The sequence below is a fragment of the Myotis nattereri genome (assembly GCF_964212035.1).
Source record: "Myotis nattereri genome assembly, chromosome: 3".
NCBI classification, from domain to species: Eukaryota; Metazoa; Chordata; class Mammalia; order Chiroptera; family Vespertilionidae; genus Myotis; species Myotis nattereri.
In genome coordinates, this window is record NC_138077.1 from 190,842,745 (window position 1) to 190,854,493 (window position 11,749).

The window sequence follows — 11,749 nt, forward strand, 5'->3', positions numbered from 1 at the left end:
GTGGGGACAGGCAGCCTACAAACAGCACAAATCCCAGAGAGGCTAGGGAGTTAAGATCAGAGTCATGTGACAGTTCAGCACAGGCCTGGGGCACAGGTCCCTCTCATAAGAACAGAATTCTTCCCCCTATGATTGTAAAGACTTCAATCCTATGGCATCTCAACTTCCGTCTCTTGAGACTGAATCCTCAAAACCCATTTCCAGGGTACTTGCCTCAATCGCTCTGGCAGGGTCCCGATTCAAATCCGGGATCTAGCCTCGCCCCAACCCTGCTCACACTCTAGCCTAGCTCTGGGCGTCCTGGGACAGCTGGAAGGACCAGGACACTGAAAGGGCACACTACCCCTGGGGCCCTGGTGTTTGGGAGTGGAATTCCTCACCATACCTCGGGGAAATGGGTCGTGTGATTGATTCCAATCTTCAGATATGACTACTGAGCAGATAAATCAATAGATTTATTACTGGGGAAAGGTGGTATAATCGTTTACAAGTTTAGGAGGTGAAAGTATGCGACCACTGGAACTTCCGTCTGTGTAACTGGGGAGGCATAAGTGGGGTGTGTGAATGAAATAAAATTGGCCATGAACTGATCATTCTTGAATCCAGATGAAGGGATTCATGATACCACTCTCACCCCTTTAGTATAAGTTTGAAATGTTCTGAAGAATGCAGAGGATTTGGAATTAGGCTAACCTGAGCCACAGCAATGAGCTTGCAAAGGGCATATTGCACAGTTGTGCTCCAGGGGGCGCCCTGCACAGTCCGCAAAGTGTCTCTCTCCCAGCTCCACTCTGCTTACTGTATGACCTCGGGCAAGTTCCTTAACTTTCCCATAAAACAGGGAGAACAGCACTACCTCCCAGGGTTTGTGAGGATTAAGTGATAAAAGTAAAATGCCTGGCACACATCTAAGACTCAATACACAGTAGCTTTCCCAGCTAGTATTTATGAGGTGATCCCAGCTGGCATCAGCTCTCAGGAGCTCCTGGATTGAGTCCAGAGTTCAGCTCCCCTAACCACCCTCTGGATTCTTTAATTCTTAACTCCCTCCAGCTGTTGTCTCTACATTTCCCTTCCTCCCTTTCTACTGAGGCCAAAGAAAGGAGAGCAAGAGGAGAGATAAGCCAACAGGGACATGCCCTCTCTCTTCAGGTTGTCCTGGCAAATTCCGATTTCTTTTCCAAGTTCCAACCAAGTGCTATCATTGCTCTACGCTAGGAGTGGGGGTCGGAGTTGGGGGAAGTCCTTCCCTCGCAGATCGTCCTCATAACTCTCTTTGGGCCGGCAGTGCACATAGCTCGGATGGCACTCCAACTGCCTTCACAGGCGGAAGTGAGGTTTTAAAGTCCAGGCTGAGCCTAGCACAAAGCAGTCCTAGGACTATTTGTTAAATGAGCAAGTACATGATCGATAAATGAGCAAAGGGATGAGTCAGCACATTCGTCTATCAGTGAACAAGTGTATGCATGGATGAATGACGTTAATGAGAACAGCTAATACGAACCAAGGGCTGACTGCACAGCAGGCACTGGGCCAAGCGCCTCACTCCCACCATCTCATTTAATCCACCCTGCAAGACCCTGCTGCGGCACTCTTGGTCCCCCATTTTAACCATGAAAAAGAGAGGCTCAGTGAGGTTAGTAACTTCCCAGGTCACTCAACTGGCAAGTGATGGAACTGGGACCTCCACTGACTCCCAAAGCCATTCCCGTGAGTGAGTGAACGGGAGAGTGAGCAAACAAGGAAGTGAATAAAGGAGGGAATGAAGAGGGAAGGGCATGGCCAGACACACACCCCCTAAGGCTCTAGGCAGAATCCTCCCTTTGACCACAAGTCAAAAGCCTGGTACCTTCCAGGGTAGAGGTGAAGCCCAGCAGAGGACAGAAACTTCAGCCCATATAATCACTCTTCAAGTTGCAGGGGCTCCCAGACCTTCTCTGCAGCAGCATCCTAAGTCAGGGGGGGAGGGGGTGGGGAGACTGGGAGCTGATTCGCCAGGAGCACCAGTTCTGCTCCTGCAGAAGAGCCATGGCAGAGCCAGGAAGCTGGCCGGCTTCTACCTGACAGGTGGCAACAGGCAAACCCGAGGCCAAATCACAACAGGTCCTGGCCGCAACAACTGGCCAGGCTCAGGACAGCACTGTGGTGATGATGCGTTATTAATACTCACACTCAGGTATGTTCACAGACCTTTCCCCAGGGGAAGGACTGCTGACATAAAAGACAAAAGACAAGTGCAGCCCTAGCTGGTCTGGCTCCGTAGATAGAGCCTCAGCCTGAGGACTGAAGGATCCCAGGTACGATTCTGGTCAAGGGCACATGCCCAGGTTGTGGGCTCAATCCCCAGTAGGGGCGTGCCGGAGGCAGCCGATCAATGATTCTCTCTCATCATTGATTTTTCTATGTCTCTCTCTCTCTCCCTCTCCCTTCCTCTCTGAAATCAATAAAAATATTTTTTTTTTAAAAAGGACAAGTGCACCCCTAGGTCCTGTTGCACTGTCAGCTCCTCTGGTGGCATCTAATCTTGAATCCCAAGGGACAGAAATGACAGCCTTCTGCAGTTCCCAAATTAACCCATCCTTCCTCCGCATTCCTAACCTCAGTCCTTGGCTGCTCCAGCACAGAAAGGCATGAGTCAGGCTGCCATTCCAACCCTGTCTCTGCATCATCTGGGGAGTCACTAGGAAAACAAGGTGGGACACCTACAGAGATGGCACTTCACAATGCCTAACCACCTTCCCTCACCAGATGGGGTCCCCCAGGGACCCCGAGCCTCAGAGAACCGACAGCTTGGCTGTCTTTTCAGCTGCCTGCACAGAATTCTGCCCACGTGGTCATTTTCCATCCTGCCAGCTACCGTGACCCAGATTTACTTTCAAAGAGCTGGAGCTGAGCTGGAGCTGAGCGGGTGGTGTGTAGCTATAATTCATTCTGCCCCACTTTCAGGAAACCGTCCTACTCATCCCTCTGCTACTGAAACCAAGCTCCAGGACAGGGCAGGGACTGAGGATACCGCCCAGAAGTAGAAAAGCTGGGAAGGAGAGAGACTCCTCAGGTGCAAAGCTCGAGTAGCTTCGGGGCAAGGAAGGGTGTCTGCTCAGCAGTAAGGGTTCCCAGTGGAATTGTGTTTAGAGCCCCACTTCCCACCACTGTATTCCCTTCTTCCCACCATGGAAAAACACCGCTTCCATCTGCTCTCTGACAAAGCCAGGGAGTGAACAAAAGAAAGATGTGGAACCAAGAGGCCTGGAGCCCCTTCCTGGCTTCCCGGGGAAATGCTGCCTTCCTGGAGTCTCCACTGCCTCTTCTAGTTGCCCAGGGAAGTTACAAGGAATGACACTGCTCAGTGCAGCAATAGGCATGTTAACCTTTGTGTGCGGAGTACATTCTGATTCTCAAAGATCATTCGAAGTTGATGTCATCATTTCCCTTTTACAAATATGGAAACTGAGGTTTTAAAAAGTGAAGTCAGCCCTAGCTGGTTTGGTTCAGTGGATAGAGCACTGGCCTGTGGATTGAAGAGTTCCGGGTTCAATTCCAGTCAAGGTCTCATGCTTGGGTTGCTGGCTCAATCCCCAGTGCGGGGCATTCAGGAGGCAGCCAATCAATAATTCTCTTTCATCATTGATGTTTCTATCTCTCTTTCCCCCTCCCTTTCTCTCTGAAATAAATAAAAATATTTTTTAAAAATAATAATAAAATCATGTTTTAAAAAAAAAAGTGAAGTCATTTGTCCAAGTTTTCTGACTTGAGATCCAGTTGTCTCCACAGTACCTGGCACATAGCTGGAGCTAAATCCATCCATTTTTAAAAAAAACTGAACGAATAAACAAGCAGAGAGACTCCTTCTCAGAGCTCCCATGCTGGAAGAGAGAGGCACGGGCACAGAGGAGCAGGCTCCATCCTCCCTCTGACCAGGCACACATGATCAGGGCAGGCCTGTTCCTGGGCAGGCCTCTGAGTGAATCCAGCAGCTGAGCTTGGGCTCTGAAAGCCGGAGCAAATACCAGCATCCAAGCTGCGTTTCACAGCCCTCACTGAGCCTCTAGATCAGCCGTGGGCAAACTACGGCCCGCAGGCCGGATCCGGCCCGTTTTGAAATGAATAAAACTAAAAAAGCCGAAACCGGTTTGGCTCAGTGGATAGAGCATCGGCCTGTGGACTGAAAGGTCCCGGGTTCGATTCCGGTCAAGGGCATGTACCTGGGTTGCGGGCACATCCCCAGTGGGAGATGTGCAGGAGGCAGCTGATCGATGTTTCTCTCCCATCGATGTTTCTGACTATCTCTCTCCCTTCCTCTCTGTAAAAAATCAATAAAATATATATTTTAAAAAAAAAACAAAACTAAAAAAAAAAGGCCGTACTCTTTTATGTAATGATGTTTACTTTGAATTTATATTAGTTCACACAAACACTCCATCCATGCTTTTGTTCCAGCCCTCCGGTCCAGTTTAAGAACCCATTGTGGCCCTCGAGTCAAAAAGTTTGCCCACCCCTGCTCTAGATTCTAGAGCCTACGCTCACAGAGTGAGATCCTGGGATAATACCAGGAAGGGTAGGAAGGGTAAGAAGGGCACTCCTGAATATAGTGAGCTTCAGTGGGGGAAATGTACCTCGAAACAATGAACTTTTTAAAATATATATTTTTATTGACTTCAGAGAGGAAGGGAGGAGAGAGAGATAGAAACATCAATGATGAGAGAGAATCACTGATGGCTGCCTCCTGCACACCCCCTACTGGGGATCAAGCCCGCAACCTGGACATGTGCCCTTGACCGGAATCAAACCTGGGACCCTTCAGTCCGCAGGCCGATGCTCTATCCACTGAGCCAAACCAACTAGGGCAACAATGAACTTTAATATAAGACCAAATGAAACAAAGGTTGAGTAGAGATACAATTGCCATCTGACTGGAGATATCAGGGAAGGCTTCCTGGAGGAGGCCACACTGGAGATGTTGGGGATGATGATTTCACCAGCACCTGCTGAGGGGCTCTCAGGAATGAATCCTACTGATGCTTTCTACTGGTTAACTTGGCCAGTCCTTAGCCCTGAATCACTGTGTCCCCCTCTTTCACAATACACACAGGAATACCATTATTTTTCCCCTCTCTCCTCTCAACTAGACTGAGTTCCATGAAGAAGGGACCATATCTTCAGCCATCTTTGAATATCAATGCCAAGCACAGGGAGGCCCCCTAGGTGAATGAATACCTGATTGATAGGTGGCTGATGAATCCCTCCTGCACCCAGCCCAGCCCCAGCCCAAACATGATCCCCTTTTCCAGACACTTGACTGCCATCTGCAGGAAACTTGTTACAATACAAATCTATAATGACAAGTATGAATGGCTCCCCCTAGAGTTATGCAGCATATAGCCGTGACACTATCCTGCACCTTGTATTCCCCCCACACCCCACAAACCCCAAGAGATATAGCCTTCTTTCCGCTCCCCTTTTCTACCCTGTGAGGTTGAGCTCCTTGCTGGAGTAACTTCCCAGCTCCCCAATTCCTTATTACCTCCCACCAATGAATTGTTCACTACTGACAGAGAAGCTGGGGGGGGGGGGGGTGAGAGGGGAGACAAAGCTTCCTAGATCTTTGTCTCTGCCTTTTCCCATAGGCCAGTATCTTCAGGCTTCTCCCACAAGTGACCAGAGGTCTCTCAGGTAAGTCTGGAGGCCATGTCAACTATTTATACTATCGCCTGCAGAAGAGTCAGGCTGGCCTGGTTGCCAGGTGCTGCCTAAGCAAATGAAAATAGCAATATACTTTTGAGTTAGAAGGTCTGGGTCTACCAGTCCTATGTGACTACAGGCAGTCCCTTAAACCCTCGAGGCCTCAGATCCGAACACCTGTCCTAACTAACACCTAGTTAGTATGAAATCTTTATGTAAATCATACCGCTGATCGACAGAAACAAGGCATTCACATCCATGACTATTGTCCCATGTCAATGTTCCCGGGCTCAGGGAATTGAAAATGGGGCTTGTCAAAGAAAAGAGACAGAAAACGGAGGGAAAGGATGAGGGCGGGAAGAATCAGCTTACAGCATGCACGGAGCCCCTCAAACCTGCTTGACTCTGTAAACTGAGATCAGCAGCTTTCTCAGCCCTGACATGCCTTTCCCCCTGACATGTGATCAGCAGGGGTTCCCCACAGGCGTCCCAAGCACAAGCGAAGCCTTGAGACCAGCTCAGATGCCAAGGGGGTCAGGGAGAGGGGAGGTCTCTGTGTTTGTGGAGACCGCTTCAGACATCCCCTCTTGGCTTCCTAACCCAGGCCCATGGAGAGGAGAAAGCTCACAGGCCGGAGCCGGCTTCCAGGGTAAGGCTGACTGCACCTCCTCCCAGAATGCGAGTTCCAGCTTCAGAGAGCCTCAGAGCACCCAGGGTCTCCCAGACACACCCCTCCTGCTCCTCACAGATCCCCTGCAGAGTAAGGCTACCTGTTTAATTACTAGAACCCCCACGATGTTCTAAAATCAAAGGAAGATTGCAGCCAGGCCCTGAAGTCGCAGCCCCGCCTCCTCCGCTGCCTCTCTTCTCTCCATGCCCAAAGCCCAAATGCATCGCACAAGTTATTTTTAACCGTGGCAGCCTCCCCATTTTCAGCCTCTCTGGCCCAGCCCCCTCCTCAAGACAGTCACTGGCAGCGTCAGGACGTGAAGAAGATCAGCATCGATGCCAGAGCACAGCACAGCGCCTGCCACCCCTTTGCTCAGATGACCTGGTAGCATTCTTAGGGGCTTTGCCTGGGGATTCAACCCCCTTGAGTCCACGCCTGTTCTAGACTCAGAATGTTAAACAGCAGGCAGCTCAGCCCCTAGGGCTCCTCAGAGAAGACTGAAAGGGGAAATTATCACAAATCGACCTATAACTGTGTGTGTGAGGGCAGAGGGGGCAAGAGGGTACAAGGCAGGGAGGAGGAGGCCTCCACTCTGACGCCTTCTGGTGAATGCGGGGGGGGGGGGGCGGGGGGGGAGGTGGGGGGGGGCGCGTGAGGGGGGGTGTTAAGTCCAGCAGCCCTTCCAGGCTGGGGGCTAGTAACGCCCTTCCTGCCCCCTGCCAACAGCTCTAAAAACTCTGTTCCCTGGCTGATGCCACAGGCCCAAAGGGTCCTTCCTCCAAGAGCTCCCTGCTGCACACAAGAAGTTTGAACTCTCGGGCCTGTCTTCCAGGTCCCTGCCTGCTGCTCACCCCTCTGAAAATCCTTTCCTGACTGCTGGAGCCCACAGGATGTCTAGCTTGCCATTACAGCCCACTGCCTGTTCCTGGATCGCAATCTGTCACATATCCTCTCCTGAACACTCCTTGCATTCATTCAGCCTTTCAAAGCTGGTCGGTCTCCAACATGCACAAGGGCCTGTGCACGTACCTGGGGTGAAAACCTAAACAAGGCCCAGTCCTCAGGGAGCGACAGGCGCCCCGTGGGATAACAGGGCAAGGGAACAGGGAGGAGAGGGAAGCATGAATGCGAGAGCGGAGGAGGGAGCTTTGGATACACTTAGGCCTCGGGGACAGAGGAGGTGGCCCGTAAAGGAGGAGGCGGGGTTCCCAGCTCCTTGCAGAGACGTTAGAGCACAGAGGTCTGCTCCTGCAAGATGCACAGGTCTGGAGCCAAGGCCCAGGTCACTGTGACAGGGTGCTTGTGGGCACCAGGTGGAGCTGAACAGGTAAACGGGGGCCTGACTTCAACGGATCTTTATGCCACAGCCTTTATTTCGCCAGCACTGATGAGCCAAAGGAGGTTCAGAAGCAGCTGAGAACAGGATCGGGTTTGCATCTTAGAACAAATTTAAACTGTGTTAGTCATGTGGAGGAAGAAGGGCGAGCCTGGAAGAGCTATTTTTTTAGACTGTAGATGGCATGTCCAGGCGGGGGTGACAAAGCAGGGGAGAAAGGGGCATTATTTGAGACACAAAAGCAGGACAGGTCTCGGTGATGGATTGAAAGTGGGTGATGTCACTGAATTAGCTGCAGGCACTGCTTTGTCTGCCTTTCTGTCTGCACTCTGGCACCAAGGCCTGCTGACACGCTGAGCACTACCCGCGGAAGCAGCTCTGGATGCCGTCAGCGGACGCAGCAAAGAGCACTTCACAAAGTTCTTCACTGCACCCAACACACGCGAAGAGCTTTCCGTACATCATCTCACCTAACTCTCAAGGCAGCCCTGCACAGCGAGTGTTCTTAGGATGGGGGGGAAAGTGAGGCTCAGCCAGGATAAGAGACGTGCCCAGAGTCACAGAGCTGGTCAGGGGCAGGGCCACAATCTAGCATTCACCCGCTGACTCCAAACCCTGGGCTCCTAACCACTGCACTGCCCTGCACTGTGCGGGAGGCAGCCCGGCCCTCGCACTGTGGAAAGGGTGTGCACGCACTTGCAGAAGGTAACGTGAGTGAAACTGCCCTCTCCAAGGGCTTTAATCCAAGGAAATAACTCAGCAGAAGTCAAGGGTTATTATTCATAAAGATGGTCACCGCAGCTTTGTCCATTATGGCAAAAAGGTGAAAAATGAGTAGGATTTTAAAAACCATGAAATATTATTACACAGCCTTTAAATATGGTAACTGTAAAGCCTAAAAATAGAGAAGATCTTTTTCATATAAAAGTAAGGGGAGAGAGAACGTAGGGAAGGGTCGGGGTAAGGGGGAGAGATCAACCAAAGGACTTGTATGCATGCATATAAGCCTAACCAATGGACACAGACACCAGGGGGTTGAGGGCATGAGTGGGGGGGAGTGGGGGAGGGCAATGGGGGGGATAAGGACACATATGTAATACCTTAATCAATAAAAAAAATTTTTAAAAAGTAAGGGGAAAGGTCAGATCTAGAATGGTCCATAAGCCATGAAAGCAACTGCATGGGGACGAAGGCGGGGAAGAGGTCACAAAAATGAAAACAGGTCTGCTAGCACGGAGGGATTGGGGTGGCAGACTTTCCTCTTTCAAATGTTTCTTTAGTGGGACTTCGTCACCCTTCCAATAGCAATAGGAACAAATCTGACTCCCGCTGCCTTGTCAGAGAGCCTTGGGTTGGACCCCTCCACGGCCCGCCCAGCCGGTGCGCACTGGCCCATTCCCCCCGCGCCCACCGCTCCGGCTCCCTCCCGGCCTCTCTTACCAGCGACTCTGACCACAGCTCGCTCCGCGGGGTCCAGCACCGAGTCCTGGCTCTTCCGCTTCTTCTGCTCATGCAGCGGCAGGTTCCAGGGCAAGGTGTCCCCTGGCGGACAGGGAGACAGGCTCCCCGACCGCTCGCTCCGGTACGACCGCTCGCTCCGGCAGGACCTCTCGCTCCGGCAGGACCGCTCACTGAGCGTCTCTTCATCCGAGGACGACATGGCCCGGGTGGGGCCTGCAGCAGCAGGGCCCGGGGCCCAGGGAGAAATGATCTGGAGGAAAGAGGAGGGCGTTGTGAATCAGAAACACTGGGACTTGGGAGTCAGAGGGGTTCTAGTTTGGGTTCTGCCACTGATCTCATCACTCTACACCTCAGTTTCTTCATCTGGAAAATGGGATGATGATAACACATGGCAATACCAATTCACAGGGTTTGGGGGGAATCACATGAGCTAATATAGATGAAGATGTCTATGAATCTTAAAACACTCTGTAAAAGATAGCTCCTGCCCAGCCAGTGTGGCTCAGTGGTTGAGCGTGGACCTATGAACCAGGAGGTCCCGGTTTGATTCCCGGTCAGGGCACATGCCTGGGTTTTGGGCTTGATCCCCAGTGTGGGGCGCGCAGGAGGCAGGCCATCAATGATACTCTCTCATCATTGATGTTTCTATCTCTCTCTCCCTCTCTCCCTTCCTCTCTGTAATCATTAAAAAATATATATTAAAAAAATAAAAGGTAGCTCCTATTACGAGTAACCACTATGATTGTTACTTGGTACATTTGGAGGATTAAGCTTCCAGGTTCCACAGATAGATGTGGATTCAAATTCCACCCCACCATTTGCTAGTTGTGTGACCCTGGGGAAGCCATTTAACTTCTCTGAGCCTCGGCATCCTCATCTATGAAACGGGGACGGCGATAGCACCTACCCTGACTGGGTTGTTGGCAAGGAATAAACCAAGTCCAGCAGGGAGCGTGCTTAACAGTGCCCACTGTCCAATAAGCACTCAACAAGCAGCATCCGTTATTACACTCCTGTACTACTTACCTCCCAGGAATGGTATAAGGATAAAATAGGGCAACAGATGGGAAGTATTTTCAAAAAGCTAAAGCAAGAGCTCAATGGCCAGGCATGAAACAAAGCATGAGCTAGAACAGGCAGAAATTCTTTATTCCTCCCATTCTGTCTCTGGCAGATATATTAGAAAAAAGTTCTAAATTTGAAGCTAGACAGACCTGGGTATAAATTCTGGTTTGGCCACTTACAATTGGTGCGATCGGGGACAAGTCACTTCACCTCTCTGAGACTCAGTTTCCTCATCTGCAAAATGGGGGTAATATTTCGCCTTAGAGGATGTTCCAAGAACACAGTGAAATGCACATGTAAGGCTGGCTGGCACCATGCATGTCACACAGCAGGCACATAAAAACGTCCACTTGCTTATTCCAAGGGCGGTAGGGATAAGAGGCACAGCGTGGGGAGTGGGGGAGGTGGTACAGAAAGTCAGTTTTTCTGGTCAGTTTAGCTAGTGGAGCGATCTGACAGGAAACGATCATTCTGGGGCCAGCTGGGCTCCACCAGCCAGACTGGGCAGCCTTCCCTCAGCCAGGCCAAGCTCACTTCCCAGAACCATCTGCTACACATGGCCCACCACCCCAACGGCCTCATCAGAGTGCGGATGGTGCATGCCTTCAGCTACCAGCCTCCCTGCAGGCCCCATATTCAGCCCAAGGAACCAGCTCTCACTGTAGCTCTAGGGACCAGGGAGGGCAGGAGCCCGAGGAGTTCCCTTGCGGGAACATCTGCACACAGAGCTGCATGGAGTTATTCAGGTGTCCCACGTGACTGGACACCCTGGGTCTCTGGCACAGCTCCTCCTGGATTCCCAACATCTCAGCCTGGAGGCAGCGAGGGGCAGAGACAGCCTCCTGGGTCATTGGCAGATGCCCACATAGGCACAGAATGCAAACAGATAACAAAAGAAACATCAAACAGTGCAGGGGGCCTCTAGGCAGCTCCAGGCAGACGGAACAGCGCTGCCCAGGCCCCTCTGTGCCAGGAGCCCGGGTCCTCTTGCCACGGAACATCAAAAAGGAACCCACCACCGAAAGCAGAAAGAAAAGACCCTCGGTCCTGGCACATCTCTGCCCTTTATCCTGGCATGTACCCCTCCCCCCAATACCTTCTAGGGCCACCTCCCACCACTAACGGCAGGTCAGGTGCTGGAGTGACTGCCCCCGCCGCGGGGACATTCCGGCCCCGCTTCCCTCCCTACCCTCAGCCTCGGACAGGAAACGCCCCTCCTCCCGGACCACCTGCTTCATCCCAGGTCCGCCCATTCCTCCCCAAGACGCCCATTTTACTACAAAGGCCGGCTCACCCACAGCCTCCTCCCTAAGAACCCGCCCCTCCCCGGCCCGACGCTGGTCAGTCTTCGACCCCCACAAACACCTGTTTGACCTCGGGGTTCTCACCCGCCCCTCGGTCACCTGAGTCACTCCATCAATCCCGGATTCACCGGAGCGCGGGCCATCCCCCACCCACTCCGAAGGCCGGGGACCGGGTTCCAGACCCGCCACTCACCTGGGGCTCCCCCGCCGCGCCCGCCCCGCACCTCCCCCGCT

General features: G+C 52.1%; 1 protein-coding gene across 1 annotated transcript in view; it reads right to left on the reverse strand.

The window, feature by feature from the left end:
* The window catches only part of MACF1 (microtubule actin crosslinking factor 1), a 340,411-nt gene extending 329,342 nt beyond the window's left edge, over window positions 1-11,069 (reverse strand). The window contains exons 1-3 of the mRNA XM_081085882.1: window positions 10,872-11,069; window positions 10,391-10,445; window positions 9,126-9,396 (exon numbers count right to left, since the gene is read on the reverse strand). Coding sequence (XP_080942008.1) covers window positions 9,126-9,345 — 220 coding nt within the window. The 5' untranslated portion in view covers window positions 9,346-9,396; window positions 10,391-10,445; window positions 10,872-11,069. The remainder of the gene's footprint in view (window positions 1-9,125; window positions 9,397-10,390; window positions 10,446-10,871) is intronic.
* Between the last annotated feature and the right edge of the window lie 680 nt (window positions 11,070-11,749).